General features: G+C 42.1%; 1 protein-coding gene across 1 annotated transcript in view; it reads right to left on the reverse strand.

Annotated features, from left to right (window-relative positions):
• LOC118780521 (voltage-dependent L-type calcium channel subunit alpha-1D-like) overlaps positions 1-19,640 on the reverse strand; it is an 84,059-nt gene that overhangs the window by 40,503 nt on the left and 23,916 nt on the right. The window contains exons 4-9 of the mRNA XM_036533061.1: positions 10,698-10,837; positions 8,104-8,249; positions 7,086-7,238; positions 5,464-5,660; positions 4,459-4,562; positions 2,220-2,389 (exon numbers count right to left, since the gene is read on the reverse strand). Coding sequence (XP_036388954.1) covers positions 2,220-2,389; positions 4,459-4,562; positions 5,464-5,660; positions 7,086-7,238; positions 8,104-8,249; positions 10,698-10,837 — 910 coding nt within the window. The remainder of the gene's footprint in view (positions 1-2,219; positions 2,390-4,458; positions 4,563-5,463; positions 5,661-7,085; positions 7,239-8,103; positions 8,250-10,697; positions 10,838-19,640) is intronic.

Raw genomic sequence — 19,640 nt, forward strand, 5'->3', positions numbered from 1 at the left:
CAAAAGTGTCTTCATAATGTGCTTGTGGGAGACTGAGAAGCAAAAATGAAAAGATCTAAAAACAAGGCAGAGAGAGAGAGTGCTGGAGAGAGGCCGCTTTCCGAAAGCCCTTGTGCTGCACACTGGCAGTCTTGCCTGGTTCCGCTTTGCGTCATGTGGTGCTTGCATAAAGAGGATTTGGATTAGGGCCTTTACTCTGCATAGGTAATATAATTCATCCTGTCATTTCCTTCTTCAGACAGGGCGAAGAGATATGCCGCACTCAGAGTTCATTTCTATATATTTAAAGATATATCTTTAAAGATGATAGACGAGAGTTATAATGCTAAAAATAACGTCTTTCCCCTTTGAAAGAATGAAACACCGTGAAATACGTAAGGATGCGCCTTTAGATGAAGAACAATCTTGCACCTCGCTGTTTTAAGATATTCTTAAAAAAAGAATGTTGAGATATCTACAATTACCTTTCATACATGTGTATTAACAAATAAACAATGATACATTGTTACGTTCCCCTACCACCTGTTTTGTAATCAACACAAAAAAGGCTAAATTTTTGACAGCATGATAAAGATCACACAGGAAAAAACTTTCATAATGGCAGCATAATCTATAAAAATATGCTGTTCATCAAATTGGCTTGATTCACTTTTCATAAGCACAAAGGGTAAGGAACAAATTAAATCCAGGGAAACCATCTGAATGGAGGTTCCAAGAATTTACTCATCAGCCTAGCGTGCACCTGTCTACGTGGTGTAGACTATGTACGTGCATGTATGTGTGCATGCATGTGTGCATGTATGCATCTGTGTGTTGGTGCGTGTGTATGTGTCCATGTGTTTGAGTACATGAAAGAGAAGCAGTGACACCAGTATGCTAAGGTATTGATATTCTTCCGGAGGACTGCCCTCTCTGCCCTTTAAATCCACAGAAGACTCTCAGTGGTGCATGAAAACTTCATCTCATTGTTGAGTCAAAGAGCTCAGGGCTACAACACAGAGAGTTTCCAGCCCAGTGGTTTAAAACACAGCTAAGAGTTAATTTGGCTTTTTATAGCTCTGCTTATAGCCCTCTGACATGCCATCAGGTGGCCATGTACTCTGACTGTAGATCTGCATAAGAGATGTGTCCCTTTTTTTCATACTGTCCTTACCATTATCAGTGGAATAATAAACATTATACATACACACACATAACTGAATACTAAACACTAAAGGACTTGTATTTTGTAGTAACTAAATTGCAACTAAAACTTTGTCTAAAATTAAAGATTAATGACAATACTAATTACCGATATGTTTCTGCTATAAAAGACATTTTAAAATGTATACTTTAATATGTGAATTTCTAAAGCAACATGAGAGGTCTAACAGATTTTGAGGTCAAATGGTTTGTGTGCAAATTGCATGTTTGTTAGTCAAAGAAATGGCAAAATTATTTATTGTGTCAAGGGGAACAGTGTTGAAAATCATGAAGGCATATATTAAACAAGGAAAACCTGAATCAGGAAAGGGTTGTCACAAGCTGAAACTCACTGACAGATTTTAACGGTCACTGCATAGTTGCTATAACCACAAAACAATGGCCTCAAAAATTACCACAGAGCTGAATCTCCACATCTGTGACCCCGTCTCAACAAAACCTGTACATTGTGGGTCTCACAAAGCTGATACTTATGGCAGCACTGCCATTCAGAAACCACCCTCTGTATATATTGTATCAACCACATTAACCATGTTGACTGCTTACATTCAACATTCATAAAAAGCAGGTTCAATAACACCTTAATGCAAAAAACAGGTTCTTTATGCAGTTTAACAATCATCTCTAATCAACACGCCCTTTTAAGAAACACTAGGACATTACAGCTTATCTATCTATAAAATAGAGTGTAATTCTAGAGCATAAACGTGAAAACCACTACAAATTCAGGAAAAGGGGATTTTCTCAAATGCAAAATACATTACATACAGGATGGGCAGAACCTTAAATGAGAAGGTGGTTATTAAAGTTTGACAGCCTTCAATACAACAATGAAAACAATGACCATTAAATAGTACATTGCTTAACAGTGAAGAGAAGCCTGGAGTTACATAATACTGCACACCATCAATGAATATTGTGGAAGACAGATAGGGTCTTGTTGCCATAGTTACAAATAAACATGATTTTAACCTGACTGGTGTTTCACCGCGTTAACCGAGCTGGGCTGTACTTACGGTTGCGCTTGCCTTCCTCGTCTCCCTCCTCGTCGTTCTCTGGGTCGATGTCCTCAGCCTGGGTGATCCAGTCCAGGTAGCCCTTCAGGTCTTCCTCCAGCTGCTGTTTCTCTCTCAGCTTCTGGAAGTCTCCGCGGGCCTTGGCTTTCTCCCTCTCTTTGGAGAACTCTCTGAGGACAGGACAGCATCCAGGTCAGTGTGTCCTTAGGGTAATTCAATCAAACCCTCAATCACTCACTAATATATCTGCCTACATACTGGTCCATTATATATTTACACATGGCAGTTTAGAATGAGCTACCCATGTAGAGGAGTCACTCAATGCCTCTGCTCCAGTAACTTCTAAAGCCTGATCTCTTATCTGTGTTGGATCTGCCTTTAACATGTATGACTAAACTGATGCACCCCAACACTGGAAAAAGGTTGCTGATTTGGCCTATCAATGGTTAAAAAATAAGGATACAATTACATCAAACATTCCTCCAAAACTGACAGTGAGAGCTAAAACATGGAGAAATTTTTCAGTACTATATCCTTCATTATTACACCCTTCAGACCAGCTGCTGCAATGCTTCATGGTTCTTGACATTATACAGCAGTATAGTGTCTCATGCATTTTACTCCCTGCAGCCCAATATAGCATCACCATACTGTAGTTTTACAGCCCTTACAAAGTAGAGGCTTTGCCAAATACTCCAAGAATAACCTCTGTCCAAATCAAGAGTGCGGGAGAGGTTGGAGGTGTTGGCATGGCTGCAGACAGACTGTCCTGGGGACAGAGGGGACTGTCTGCCATCCCCCCCCCCCCTCCCCCCAGCACTGCCTGCTGAGACTTTGCTTCCACGTCCAGCAGCACTGCTGGGATTGGATGAGGAAAGGGTGAATTCGAAGTGCTCTTCACAGTAGGAACTGAGACCGTTTCACAGGCGACAATATCCCTTGAATAGATCTTATAAGATGAAATCAAAGAATATAAAAAACTCGATCATTCAAAAAATCCAAGGTACTCCTAAGGTACTCCTGAGGTTGGATCGTTTTAATTTAAAATTTTTAAAATGCTGTTATTCTGTTGGCATTTCCAAAAATCAAAACATTAAAGTCAAGACTTTGCATAGCAGCTCAAACTGTTTTCAGCATGGCATATCCCCTCAAACCAAATATGCATATTAATAAAAAGAAGCTTACACATTAGCCCATTAGTTTATATAAAGCAATCATCAAATTAATTTACTGGCTATTTATTCCAACGTTACTGATGGAAGCACAGGAGACAAACAGGACTTCACCAGCAGCATGAAAACACACCTCTATAAAAAATCATTCTTACATGTACATGCTACTGAATATAGCATTTCAAGTATATAAATCACTTCAGGAACAGTGCTAATACCTGAGGCCATGAAAGATGAAAATATCTGAATATGTGAAACAGTTGAATGGTGGTTGAAAATAGGGGACCGTTCCTACTGTAATAAAGGTCGTCTACTGCTCTTTATATCTAGGGCATTTCCCACATGTTGTTAGGACATTGATTGGCTGAGTACTGAACACCAGTGTGCTCAGAGAGATAGAGAGCTTGCAAGAGTCAACCAACACCTCCTACAGCATACTGCTGATCCAACGGCTTATCCACTCAGTGCCCCAAAGTCAAATTTAGCCACAGAAAGGGACTAACAAACTAGGTCCACAGCTTCTCACATCCAATGGTGTCCTATGTATCTGCAGAAACCCAGAAGAGCCTATTAATACACACACAAACACTATGAGCAGGAAAACACAGCAATAGTGAAGAGTGCAAAAAACAAGTTGCATTTCTGCAAAGTGCCCTTTTTTTAGTTACTACTGCACTTAGGCATTGGTTGTGTGAGATCATGGCTAATGATGATTGCGGACAGGTCAATACATCTTCACTGCTCAAGTCCTTACTTCATGTATGGGGAGTAGTACTGGCTAAGTGCAGTTTAGCCCTTTGCAGACTTCTGTTAATGTGCTGCTTAAATTCAATAAGCAGAACTTTTTATAAATTGAACACTCAACAAAGTACCTTGCATGCAGTGACTATAATTACTGCTTAACTGTGTCAGTAGAGGTCTATTCTGTAATGGAAAAGATTGAATATCTAACCTATTTTGACTCATAATAAATACACTGGATATGCTGTGCACTGGCCTTTGTACAGGGACAGGGATAGACAGACAGCTGGACAATGCTGAAGAAGGGTTAGGCCCTATTTGCTTACCCGCTCAACACACCCAAAACCAGGTTCAGCACAAAGAAGGACCCAAAGATGACCAGGCTGACGAAGTAGACCCACGGCAGTTCGAAGCCCATGGCGTCGTTCATCTGGAAAAAGCGATCAGGAACAGAGAGACACACTTACAATAACAATGCATGTTCCACAAAAAAAAGCCTCATGATGTTCAGTATAGCACCACATATCTGTAGAAAATGCAGAATTCACCAAAGTAAGCCCAATAAGAAGCACTGGAGAGTTCAACATAGTTAAGCTAGCAGATGACCTAGCCTAATGATGTAATGTGTATGGCCCATAATGCTGAAGATTGGCATCAATCCCCTACTGCACAGAACGGCCTATGTCTCAAATGTCATATCCTCATTTAGCCATGCATGAACTCATGACACAACCGTGTCTGTTTGGTAGGCATACTCACTTAATGTGAAAATACAGGATTAAGGAAAGAGTAAAGGACACATAAGGAAGAATGTAAGCATACAATGTATTCATATATAACACTTAAGGCTGGGTGCAGAATGTACCAACCTTTGCTTTTGGAGAGCAATTAGTGTCTGATCAACAACCATGGCTGATTGAGCCGAGTGCCTTCTCGTGTCATGAACTTGTTTTTTTTTCATCAGCTGGTTGATAGATGTCTCTCTATCCACTACAGCTGAGAGTAAAGCAGGGACACTCTGGTGCTGCTGTTTCAGCTGGTTGTATGTGTGTGAGCCAAATTGTGTGCTTAGAACTGTCACACCGCTGACCCAGGTGAGCTTTTTCATAGTCGGAGCTGTCTAAACGGCTCTCTCCATTTCATTTTGCCATTCAGCTCAATTCCTACTCAATTCTACAGGAGATATTCCTCTTTGTCCGCGCATTGTCATTTTCCCCTTTGATGGCTTCATTAGCATACGTTCACCATGGCAACCGGGAGAGAGAGCGAGGGAGAGCGGGCGAGCAGCATGCAAGCAGAGGCAGGAGGGGGTGGTGGTGGGGGGGGCTCACCCAGTACAGCACGTCAGTCCACCCTTCCATGGTGATGCACTGGAATACTGTGAGCATAGCAAAGGCGAAGTTGTCAAAGTTGGTGATGCCTCCGTTGGGGCCGTGCCAGCCTTCTTTGCATACAGTACCATTGCTGGGGCATTGGCGCCCGTGACCTGAGATTGCACATGGTGTTGGTTCTTCTTCAGCTATTGTGTCTGCAGGGGAATGGGAGCAACATTAACGTCATAAACATTGTGCATTTCTATTAACCCATCACGTTTTTTTCCTTTGTAGGCATCATTCATGGGCTTGTTTTTTCTGAAATGTAGTAATTTCCTTGCATATAAATTGCGTTTTTATTTTAAGATTTGGTACTTCTTGATGTATTAAAATGAGTTTAATTCTTGCAATATAAGTCGCACTGGATAAGGACATCAGCTAGCTGGCAATAATAAAGATGGGGAATATAAATGTTTAAAAAGGAACATTAGCAGCAGACAGAAAAATCGCTCAGAAGGATGACATTGAACAAGGACTATCACACTGCCACCTGATTACCACTGTATCCCCACAAAACCTCTCCATGTGCCCCCTGCCGAGTCCAGCAAGGTGACAGACTCCTGTGGGTCCTTTCCCCATGTAATCAAACACACCAGTGGCAGGAAAAGCACACAGTCAATACCAGACCCAGAGCAGAGCACAATGTCATGTACATGTCAAAGGGATGCACTTTGCATTAAATCCAATCAGCTGACAGAGAATTAAGGTCAGTGTTAAGCAGCATTTTACTGTCAAAATATACAGTAACATAATTAAATTGATTTACGTTCTAAAGATACATTATCTCCCCAATTACTCTGAGGCATGTAAAAAACACAACCCAGAGATTACATCATCACTATTGCTAGGCAATTATGCTGCTTCCAGAGACACCCACCAATTCCTTCCCATTGAACTATGGATTCTTCCCATGATGCAATGAGATGATGATATGCACTTTTGTAAGTCGCTTTGGATAAAAGCGTCTGCTAAATATATAAATGTAAATGTAAATGTAAATATCACTCAATCAACCACGGTTCTACAGTGGTATTAAGTAGGGGACAGCCAGTGTGACAATGGTGTCACGTGCGGCCTGCAATCAGGGCGCCTAGTTTGTAAACAATGGTGAGCTTTCCTATGACACTGCTGCTTCATTGCCATGGAAACCAACACACCTCTTCTATTATTTCAGTTCAGGTTTCAAGACCGTAGTCTAACAGCTGACAGGTAGGGGAGTGCATTTACATTGATAAGGGCATCTACTAATTCAAATGTCACTCACATTCAGTCAATAATCCTTGGCCACAAAGGAGGAGGATTTTGAAAACTCAACCCCTACACCCTTTTTTCTAAGCAATAATTGAAAACCTGGTCTTTTCCTTACACCTGCATAAACAAACACTGATCTGCATTCACTCAGACGATAATGCAGGAAGGGCTCACATTGATTAGACGAAATAAAATATGGACAAAAACGGAAATCTGACTTTTTTTGCAGATGATTGACAAGCATCTGAATCCTGACCTCAGCCAGATGTTAGCGCTCTCAGAGTTGAACATTCAAATAATCAGCCTAAGAGAAGATACTGAAGACTTACTTGTGCCAGGAATGTAACATGTTGCATGCATTTTTCCGATGAAGAGCTCCAATCCTATAATGGCATAAATTATGATTACAAATAAAACCAACAGGGCGATGTGGAGGAGGGGGACCATGGCTTTTATAATGGAATTCAAAACTACTTGTAAACCTGAAAAACAAAAACAAAACAAAAACAAGAGAAAGTTTAAAATGCATTCTCATACTTAACTATATATTTGAATGTTCACTGTTAATATTTTCCCCATTATTTGTCAGTATGTCCCTGCATCACTCTTTGTGGTCTTAAAAGCTTTTAGGACTCAGTATCACAGACTTTAGAGGCCACGGCACTGTAAGGCTGCCTCTGTGCTCTGGTTCAACACAGTCGTGGGAGGAGGAGGAACACACAGTCTCCCCTATGTCCTGACCCCCCTAATTACATTCACAAACCAGGACACACACCTCTGGAGCTGTACCACAGGAGACAAACTCGCCCAGATGCCCTGACTCCCTACATAACATCTGTTAGCGGATCTGTGTGCACACTGCTCATCTTGGAATCTCAGCTAATATCCGTGCCCCCCAGCAGAACCCCCCTGGGCTTGGTTACGCTGCATGTTTTTGAAAGTGAAAGGCCAATGCACCACACAGCTTTCCTTTTTTTTCATCTCATCCATCTGGCATGATAATTTGAATGTCTGTGTAAATTAATCCACTCGGCAGAGACAGGACGCTGTGAGTGGAGCGGTGGAGCCGGAAGATAGTTTCTGAGTTGACATGGATCATAGTTTTCTGAAAAGAAACTGTGTGTAAAATCTGAGTGAATGAAAATAGTGGCCTCTATTCCCCCACCCCTCCTGTTGGCAGGAAAAAAATCACTGCCACCCTTGTCCTCCATTCATTCCTGTGTGTCCCAAATGTCTCTTTCAGAGAGTGGGGCCATTTGAGCCCTGTAGACCTCCTCCCGCTCCTCTTCCTCCTCCTCCCGTGGTGCAAGCCAGCGGGGTGGGGGGGTTAGCATGCAGGGTACTCACTGGGCACTCCTGACACCAGGCGGAGAGGGCGCAGCACTCGGAAGGCTCGAAGGGCTTTGACATCAAAGCCACCTGGCTTCCCTCCTGACTGGTGGCTCCCTGCATCTCCCTCTTTGGTTAATACTTCCAATATGACGCTAAATAACCTGTTGCGAAAGACAAAGTGCACCTCCCGTTAGAGTCCCGCCCCCACCTCACCGTTAAAGTCACTGAAAATGAGCTCCCTGACCTGTCAGTCATGAGCTGTCAGCATGACTGACTGGAGCACAGCAATCCTGAAGCTTCTCGGTGCTCACTGCACTAGACCAGCGCTGTTCACCATAACCATATCCGTGTGTAGCTGCCTGAGCAATACCGGTCCTCGGTTTAGTCTGCTGGACAGCATGCATATAAGGGCCATCACTGATGTTGGTTTTGCTTTGGTAACTTTGTGAAAATGACGCTATTAACCAACATACTGTCTGCAAAATCCTTGCTCATTTCACAGGGTGTGCGCTATGCGGAGGTGCAAGCAGCATTCAGACAGGCCTGACCCAGCTATGCACTGGACTGTGTGTATATTAAAGAAGACTGATAGCGAGAGAATGAGGGAGAGTGAAGAGAGAAACAGAGAGAGAGAGAGAATGAGGGAGAGAGAGAGAGAGAAACAGAGAGAGAGAGAGAGTGAGGGAGGGAGAGAGAGAGAGAGAGAGAGAGGGAGGGTGGGAGAGAGAGAGAGAGAGAGAGGGAGGGAGGGAGACAGAGCCCAATCCTCCCATTCCCTTGCTAAAAAGAACACAATTTATTTCAACCTCTTTTCTAGGCCATATAGCAGCATGCCAGCATCTGTTTAATCTGGGGGTGTTTACTCCTTGTGTTTCATGGCTTCATCAGTTTACATAAGGTCTTGCTGAAACAGGTGCACGTCTGAGATAACCGCCGCCACTGCTGAGGTGGGGTGTGTCACGCCTCTGCTCTCATGCACAAAGACAGTGGACATTTGGAGATAAGCACATTGTTCCGCATGGCTCATGTGCAGAGACACACATGCCCCTTGTTCACTGAAGGAATACAAACGCAGTTGTTGCGAACAGATACGTGCTCTGCTTTCTCTCTTTTATGCTGGCCCAAATGAAAGCTTTTACATTTCTCACTGTGAATTACTATCAAATGTTTGACAACAGCAAAATTTTCTTAAAAATGTTTATCCTTTTTCAAAAGGAGTATTTTTTTCAAATGATATATTATTTTATTATTTTTATTTTTCTTTTTTATATATTTTTATTTTATAGAGATTTTAATGTGAATTATCTAGTATTCATTATTACTAGAAATAGCCTAAATTCTCCACATCTGATGTTAATCCATTCAGTTTACTTCCCATTGAAGTGTAACTGGGAAACACACGGGAAACTCCAAGGGCTTGATTCACTGCATCCACAAAATGCTTTGCCCTTATCTTTCCACAACACATTTAAGGCAGTGTCATGTTTTAACATCATCCAGGGAGCATTATCATTTCATTTCCTTAAATCTGTCCTCCAACGGAAGGGGGCATGTTCAACATGCACGTAGTAACACTTCAACAGTACGCAAGGTGGGATGGGAAAGATAAACTGGGAGTGAATAGGACAGCAGATTGAGATTCTGTTTCATTTCAAAGAGGGCACGATAACCTCTGTCTGAAACAATCACACTCCATTTAATCTCAGCTTGGACTATATGGGATTTCTGAAGAGTGTGATGCACATGACAGCCTATCGCTCTGGGTGGAACATAAGCCGATGAGCCACAGTGATAATATCAGATCCTCAAAGTTCTGTTATTCAGAAAATGTAAACAAGAGCTCAACACATCATAACGGTCACCTTACAGCTGAAATGCACTTAAGCCCACAGTGTCTAGTGTAGTGTGAATACTCTTATTTCTGTCCCAACCTTATATTTTGGACAATGGAGCATGTACTTCATATAATTTCCACATATATTGAATAAAAATGTAGTTACTATGCCTGATTCCATCAAAGCATACACTACTGCAGCATTCTGAACATCAGATTTTTTTCTAAATGTACTACAGAAATATAAAATGATCATCATTATTATCATTATTCTTCTTTCAGTGCGAAATACTCACATTGTGCATCAGGGTATACTCACCATCACCCTGTATTGTTTTAATCACACTAGCTACTATGTCTGCATTTTAAGTTTACCTATTCTTCTTCTCATCTCAAGCAGCCACTACTTTCTATTTTGATGTGAGTATTTAGGACTTTTTAATGGGAGTAAAGCCTTATCTTCTTGTGTGACCGAGGACTAGTTATCCCCGAGGGACATGTATTTGCCCTGGGCATGGCACAGCCTGTCTGAGTCATTATCTCACTGCTCTCATGACAGGCAGCTATTTCTTGTCCCAGCCAATCTTGCTCCAGCTGAAACCGAAGCGCTCCGATTCCTCCAAATTCTGTCTGCCATGCGGACTTGTCAAACTTGGACTGAAAACTCACTTCTCACAGATGCTAGCAACAATAGTTTTACCAGTGACTGTTGCTGATTCACAGGGAAGACTTATTAAAAACAAATGACATGTGGAGTATGAAGGCGAGTACTTACCCTACTACTACAATTACAAAATCCAGCATGTTCCAGCCGTTTCTCACATATGCATTCTGGTGCATGACAAGTCCATATGCTATAATCTTCAAAAAGGTTTCAATTGTAAAAATGATAAGGAAGGCATATTCTACTGTTTCCTGCAAGACAAAAAGAAAGAGAGAGAGAAAAAACAAATCAATATTAATAAAACAATTCATTTATAAGGTAAATTGAGAAATTGATTTCTATAGTACGTGCAGCGCAGATAGTATTAATGCACACTGATACAGCTATTATACCTCTGAATATGTGAATTCTAAAATCTGATTTTGGTACACAATTCAATTTTCAATGCCTGTCATCTTTTCCCTACATAGAAAAAATCCATAACAAAAAGTATTAGCCTTTAATCCATTCCTGAGGGTGCTGAAGGCATTTGCTAAATAGTATGAATTGACTGAATCAGATTCTGTTTGATTGTGACAATTATTTCTTTCAAAAACATTTAAAAACACACAAAACTGTAGTCTATCCACAGTCATATTTACAAATCAACTAACAGCAAAATTTGGGGTGTGGATAGGGATAAGATAAAACATTTTTTTTGAACAAGGAGGGTAATTGTTAATAAACAAGGAAGATAGTCCTGTCTCCCACAGCCTTCTGTAAAGCAGTATATACTGTCTGCAGGCAGGCAGTATAGACACAGATAGATGACACTGCGTAAATGTAAATTGATCCATAAAATTTCAGCTGACACTCAAGGTGTAGGGTGGTGTGCTTTATGGTCTCAGATGGACCCTCTCCATGCCTGTACAACACAGGCAAAATCTCCAATGAAGAAGGATAACTGCCTCCACTGGAAAAGTGTCCTTATTTACTGCAAAGCATCGATTACTCGGATGTGCTGACCGCTGCAAACCTGCATGTGCCTAGTGCATTTCTCCATGATATGATCCGGGTTTTGGGACACAGAGGCCTGAGCTAGTGCATAAACTGGCAGCATGTCATGGGAGATGCATGGCTGGTGGTGAGACCGAACTCGGCCTGCGCCACGCCAGCCAACCCACTGTTACGTAAACAGCAATCAAATTAACGGCAATGCAAGCCATCAACAGCAATCAATCTTCATCATTATCATTGTTATTAGCCTGACTATGATGGTAATGGTGATTATTATAATTATTTTCTTTCTATAGTCATTATTCTGGACAGCAACGTGGCATGGCAGGCAGGGAACAGAATTTACAGCTTTAAATTTTATGCCGCTGTTCTGTGTTTGATTTAGGTATTTAACCTGAATTGCTTCAGTCAATATGCAGCTGTATAAATGTAGGACACATATAAAATGTACACTATGAAAGAGTATAAGGATGTCTTCACAGTTATTAAACTCCCACTACAAGTATTTTTCTATAAATGCTGTTTTCCATTTTCAGTCTTGTTTCATACACGCCCAGGCCAACCTCCACACTGCCAGGATACCAGGTATATGTATGCAACACCTAGGAGGGCCACAGTGTTTAAGAGGTTTTTATTCCAGCCAGGAATGCAACCACCTGATTCTCCTTATCATTCAACTGATTCACATAATCATAGTCTTTACCAAGTCCTTTCAGCCACACTTCCCAGCTCGGATCGTGCTCATGGATTAAAGGCAGCTGAGAAAGCTGCTGAATTGCAGCCCTTCAAGACTGAGGCTGACTGGCCCTGCTGTACGATCTTGCACTGGAAATTCAGTCTTGCATTCACAGGGAGCAGCCATTCACATCATGACCACTTTACAGGGGCTGGTGTTGATCAATCCACAGAAGTTGAGGATGCTGGATTGTGTTGGACTCCCCTGGTAGAGGGACGATTGGTTGGGTTCGATGATAGCCTTAGGCCGCTGTGGGAGCCAATTGCTTCATTATGTGCAGGTCTGAGAGACTCAATGTCAATATCTACATACAGATAAAAAACCCCATTTTCATTCTCATACCTAAACCTGCTTCACATAGCACGTACTATTTAATCCATACTTAATGTATGATGCAGAGGTTTGATCACATCGTTTTGAGCTGGGTTGAATTATGATACTGTGCTGAGGTCACACCCCTACAACCTCAACAACCTTAACTACTTACTACAAGGGGGCTTGTGGGCCTGTTTTGTTCTTCTTCCACAAGTCGCCCACTGCCAGATGCCATCAAGATCCCACATCTACTTCAACACTAACTTTACACCAGCTCTAATTAAAGCACCTACTGATCACCACAGAGGCTTTATTAAACTGTGGAGCCACTGCCTGCATTCCCCTGCCTCAGCTTTTAAGAAATGACACTCCTGTGATAACTGAACAAAAATAATTCTCACTGGAAACTGTACTCACATATCAGAGCAGAAAGAAATGTCAATAAAGGGACAGATTACATGGTTTGCTGAGTATGTCTGAGCTCTGATCTCATTCCCTCCTGTTTTAATCACTGTCCCTGTCCTAACATTTTCACACCATTTCTGGTATCGTTTTGGTAGAATCAAACAAGTTTACAGAAACGTTACTGAAGAACAGTTGCATGGGTGGAGGCGAGACCTCTGTCAAATTTATCAGATCATCTGGCTCTGTGCTAAACAGCAGCGAGGGAGCCCTGTATGTGCCTTTGCCAACCCAGATGGTAATCAGGAGAATAATGACTTTTCTGCAAGCAAAAAGAGGGATTTGAGATTTGGTCAAGTTTTGTAGTGCCACAGCACATAACTCAGTAAGCCTTACCCTGAGAGTACTGCATTTGGCTCGGGCTGGTGTCTGTTTGTCTGTCTGTACTATATGCTTGCATTGAAGGGGCACAATCACGATGTTTTACCACATCGAGAACAAATCAAAGGCACCAAGGTCTTTCATCTCTGACTGCACTTGTTATGCCTATCTCTCACCAACACAGAATGCTTTAGCCTTCTGTTTCCTTAACAGTACTTAACAAAACTCTGCTCAACCCACATTTTTATCTCAAAGAATTTTAACAGTCTTAAGGAACTGGACAGGTGAGATTGTCATGAAAAGTGTTTACTGGTGTCACACATATTTTTCCTGAGACCTAAGCAAATCCATGTCTGCCATGGCTACAAAATTAAGAAAAAAGCTTAACAACATGCAAAAAATGTCAGCTATGACAATTTCAAAGCATAGAAGTACATTCTACAACAGGCCAACAATTCTAAAACAGCCCAACAGCTCTATAAAAATGTTGATGAGGTACAATATGGTTCTAGCTGGGATGAAGGATATTCTTTCTGCATTCCAGGTGAGACTGAGCCAAAAGAGAATACATGTGTAATCCCTTTAAAGCCCAATATTTGGCAAAACCGTAATTCATCTAATGATGAGGATGTGTGCGCCTCACTGTAGCCCCTGGCCTGAACTGGTGAATGGCAGGTGACAGGATGCTTCTGGATTAGCTGTGAGGCAAGAATAGCTACATTAAACCAGGATGACTCCATTAATCCAGTTTAACAATAAAATCTCTTTGTTCGACATCATAAGGACTGGCAGCGGCATCAAAATAAAGCGATTAACTAGTTCCTGGCTGAGCTGCCTCATTCACTCATCGGTTCATTGTGGATTCACAGGAGTTTACTCTCAGTAACCATTGCATCTGTTGTAATATGTTGAATATTTGACTTTTAAACTCCACTTCCCATCTTTTCCTGCTCTGAATTAAATTTGCCCCAATTTCAACCTGTGGTGCAATATGTCACCTTCGTCCGGACAACCTTGTGCAAGCCTGTTTCCTTTTCTATTGTACATTGAAACTGGGTGTGAACTGGGGTGATGGGTTATACTGCATATCCAGATTGAACCTGTGGGATGGTACTGCATTGTCTGGCATACTACATGATCTGTTTGAGATTCTAAAGATATCTACCATAGTGCTCTTAAACATTAAACCTGACAAAGATCAACCTAATTTCCCTGCTCTGTCTGAGACTTGATCTGGAATAATATTTACTGAAATTAAAGCATGTTCTAAATTACAGAATACCCCACTGCCTGAAGAATATAATCCCCAAACCAAGCCAAGGTCCCTAGGACATGGGCTGAAGAGGTGAGCTCCTCAATGCATCCATGGAAATGACAGTTTACATCACTACAGGTGGCAGAGCTATACACACTGATTTGTATCCTTTGTCCAGTGTTCAAGCTGTACAAGCATTCACAATAGCATAGCGGGCTACTGCTTTTTTTTTTTTTTTCCAGATGCACTGTGGTACCCCCAGGATGAAATCCACATAAATGTGTCTTCTTAAAACAGCTGTTCCACAACACCAGATAATATATCCCACTCTCCACAGCAGCACTCCCTCAGGACATGCTGGCTGCTCCTCCCTCCTTTCTACTGCAGTACACAAGGTCCACTCTCTGCACCCTGGCCCACGGGAACCCCTCACTGTTGCATAATGCTACTGTCAAAAACCACACCGAGGAGACGTCAAAAGGCCTCCTATGGTTTACACACCTCTGCACTGCAAGAGCAATGAAAGGTCCTGCACAGAATATTTATGCTCTTGGATCAGAAGTCTACAAAGCAACCTGGACAGTGCCTCCTGGAGGAATCCGGACATTGAGTCTCAACTAAGGTCTTGTCCAAACTTTCACACTAGAGCCACAGTGCTGCTGCACTCAAACACAATGATAAATCTGTTTTTTAAAAAAAAAAAACAACACCCTCAAGGTCCAGACTACCACTGTTCCTAAGTTACACAGTGATAAACCATGGAATACCACAGGAGGAACAGGTGGTAGAATGGCAAAAACCTTTTTATGTATTTGAAAATCAGGTAAGGCAGTAAATTTGCAAGTAGGGTTCCTGCGGAACTGTACCCGTAACAGCTGCCGGGCAAAAGAGAGAATGAACTGAGGGCTGGAGGACACTGATAAGATTATACATGGGCATTTTAACTCTTTGAATACAACCCCCCCCACCTCCCAACCCTTCAAATGTTTGCTTTTGTTGCAGATGACCCTCTTTGTACTCTGTCAACAGCTGACAATGCAGAGGTTATTGGCTGCAGGCTGTTTTCTTAGTCATGTCTCAGTGGAGCACTCAGCCCAGCGTGAGCCAGATTGCCACTTTTTGTTGCTTAAGTGAAAGGCTGTTTTATTTTCTACAAAGTGATCTCAGCTAGAGCATGAATCATGACAATTAGAATTGCTGAGGGAAATTGCAGGCGAGGGCACAAAGGCTAAGACCAGAGTGGGGAACGGGGTTTCAAAGACAGTGAGGCAGGAGGGGGAAGGAGGAAGGTGTGTGGAATTAAGCTGAGTTAACCAACATAATGGTGTGCCAAATCAATGTTAACTGAACGCCACTCTCTCTCTCTGCCTTGTTTTTAGATCTTTTCATTTTTGCCTCTCAAGACAAACCTGCAGCAAGAACAAGACACAAGTTCACAATCCTCTGGTTTGGGTTGACGGCCAGCTTTGGTTCTTTATACACCTAACTTGCACACTGAAAATCACTGGCAATTCTAAATTTTATTCAGTACTTGTATTATTGTGACTCCTTGTATGGCTTTTGCTTGTGTTGTTCTCTGCCTCACTTGTAAGTCGCTTTGGATAAAAGTGTCTGCCAAATGAATAAATATAATGTAAAATTCCAGATGTGAATTTCTGGTTCTGGTACATGTGAACCTGTGACCTGAACACTGCAGGGGTAAAAAAAGACTGCCTGTGCTTTGACTCAGGTGGTGATAAAAAGATGAGACAATGCAAGCACAGCAAGTTTTTAAGGGAAATTTCAAGCTTGCAGCTACACGGGAATGAATTTTTGGAGGACCTGCTAGCTCTGCAGGTGATGACCTAAGATTGTTGTTGGTGGGAGGCCCCTCAGGGAAAACTCACAGAATCCAAACAGACAAACAAACTGAACCTGCACAATTTTAGAGAAATCATTAACTACAACGTGAAAATGATAAAGTGTATTTTGATGATGGCTGCTAAATAGTGTGCAGACTGAGAGTGAACCAACGGCACTCCTTCCCACAACAAACCACAAATTTGTTCTCTTATTTACTCTGACTGAATAAAAGTATCACAACGCTTCAAGTACGACCAAATAAAACAAGATCAAAAATAAGAAGTATGGAGGCTTACACTGTCCAAACATAAATGAATGAATAAATAAATAAGCACGCTATCTGCACATACAGGCATACAGTGTTATCAGATAAGGGGGTGATGTTTTTATAAAGCCAGAGATAAACTCATAAAATGCTAGCTGTTTGTTTTGCAGGCTGCACACGAGCAGTGGGTTTTATCAGCGTTTAGTGTTTGCCTTTTTATTTACAACAAAGAAGGGCCGAGGGGGGCCAAAGCCTCCCAACCAAGTGTGTCATGGGCGATGTATCAGAACGTGGTTCGCTGTAATTGAGCATAATTCATGCTGCCACTTCCACTGTAAGGAGAGGCGGGGACCGGGGCCCTGAGTGCTCTGCTCACATTAATGTCGCCTGTCACCCTGTCCCCTCGCCCCAGGGGCTGGGCAGCCATGTTCCGGCGCTTTGCTCACGCGAACACCCAAAAGCCAAAAACGGGCCACGGGCTACCAGACTGTCTCTGCAGGCAGCAGGAGGCGTGAGAGTGGACCTGACCACCCCCTGCAGCTTCACTGTACAAAACTTTGCCCTAAATATGCAAATGTTTGTTCATTCGGAAACATTTGCCTGCTTCATCAAGCAAAACTTTTACAATTATTTTTATTCAACAGACTGATAATTATGGGACCCTTAAAGGTCAGTCCTGATATAGAGGCTTTTTTTCTGAAGTAAAAGCGTGCAGATAACAAAACCCCACTGAATCACACAAGCTTTACTTTGCGCATCAAAGTTCTTGCTGTGGTGCATTAGTGGAGAAAACAAACAGAACCTGCCCGCAGGATACACATGTCTGACTCATCTCTGCTTATTTGTGGATTTACAGACTTAGAATGGCTTACACACTCTCTTCTCAGGATTGGCTTAATGAGGGACACAATATCACTTCCACTCAACCTGTCACCAGAAACTTCTATCTCTGCAGGAAAAGGCACATTGTGCGATGGGAACACAGTTATATGGCACATGGCCTGTATGGAAGCAACACAAAAAATGATTTTTGTTAGCTGACGGTGTCTAAACAAAACATTACATGATATAATATGATACAGAACCCAATATGATATATGAAATCCACGTGGCTTGGCTTATAGTCAAGAATTTAGCAAATGAAAAACCAAACTGTTGGGCAAAAAGTTAAAGAATGGGTGAAATAAGGAGCATTATAATCTGCCATGGCCAGCCGCTGCTGCTAGGCTATCATGAAAACATGTCCAGAATCAAGGAAAATTCTCATATTCATCTGAATATAAAGACACACAGACGGAAAGTGGGCCCTTCAATTTTATGTAAATCTACAGGACATCAGAAGGCAATGTAGAGGGTTCTTGCCCGAACTCAGACCTGTGGTCTCATCAACCTAAAGATGCCATCCCAGTGAGTGCAGTGTTTTGTACAAAATGCAGGTCAGGACAATGCTTATGCTAAATACGGTTAAGGGGCCATACGTGGAGTGGGCCACATTGTCTTCATAGCACTTATCAAGGCAGCCATTTTGGCTGGACTAGGTGTTAGCCAGTCACTGGAGTGGAGAGGAGGTATGAACCAAGGATTTGCAAAGTAGGCCACTTCTCTATTTCACCTCACGTGTTCCACGTGTTGCTAAATATAAATCTGATTTAAACTACAACAGAAAACAAACATGATAAGGAGTGATGATCTGCTTAAGGGGTCAATTCATTCTGAACTGCAAAGTGAGCTGTAGCAGCACCAATCAAAACTGATGACTAAGTGAAGGCATGCTATATTTTGTCATAACTTGAAAGTTCAGCAATCTCCATGCCATGCATGTATTGGAGAGAAAGAAGGGGCTGGCAGGTGCATAACTACAGCATGCCCTGTCCATAGCTTGCACCAAACAGGATGTGGGAGTGCAGTTCATGCAGACTGTCTATATGCTGTGTGTGTGTGTGTCTCTTTGCACGTGCATGTCCTACAAGCCACCATGGTTATGGGTAAAGCTGCGTGTAAGTGCATGATGGTGGAACTCCCCTACCCCAAAAAAGAGTACGATACTCATAAGTAACACCACTGGGAGAAGACTGACATGCATCAGACTGCCGCCTTGCACAGGAACAACAAAGTCTCCAGCAGAATTATGGGAAAGAAACAACTGGTGTTAAGAATCGTCTGGCGACCTGAGACTCAAGCATCTGTTCCCAGCTGGAGTGAAGATGACTGACCAATGGGAGAACACTGGGTGGTCAGAGATGTAATCAGATAGCATTCAGTGCATATGAGGGGGTGTGTGGCTTAACACATGTATGCAATAGGAGCTGAAATGTATGCACAGGAGATTACAGCCTGCTTCTGCATACACTGCTGCCCTTCGGCCTTCTCAGCACAAATTAGCAAGCTCATATTCAGCATGTATTAAACCTCACCTCACCATATTTGATACTATCCAATGAGATCTTCTTATCCTATTTAAGAACTTGATTTAATATTATGCAAATCTTTAAGGTGCCCTCGTTTGAAAAAAAAAAAATATATATATATATATATATATGGAAAAAAAAACCTATGAAGAAGCCATCAAACGTAAGAACTGGATGTACAGATAAAAATATACAGCAGCACCATCCACATCCAATTTACTGCAGTATACAATGAGGGAGAGAGAGTGGGAGAGGCTGAAGTGTACAGTGCTGTGACAGACAACACCCACCCCCAAAACAGAACACACAGAACACCCACTGGCATAAATATCGATGGTGCAAGCGGTGCAGCGCACCGGGGCCCGGAAGCTGTCAGGGGCCCATGTAGGAAGGCAATTTTTTTTTGCTGCTTTACTTTTGTAGATGGGCCCTCTCTCGCATTGACCATTTCACA

This window comes from Megalops cyprinoides, chromosome 7, assembly GCF_013368585.1.
Source record: "Megalops cyprinoides isolate fMegCyp1 chromosome 7, fMegCyp1.pri, whole genome shotgun sequence".
In the NCBI taxonomy this organism is placed as follows: Eukaryota; Metazoa; Chordata; class Actinopteri; order Elopiformes; family Megalopidae; genus Megalops; species Megalops cyprinoides.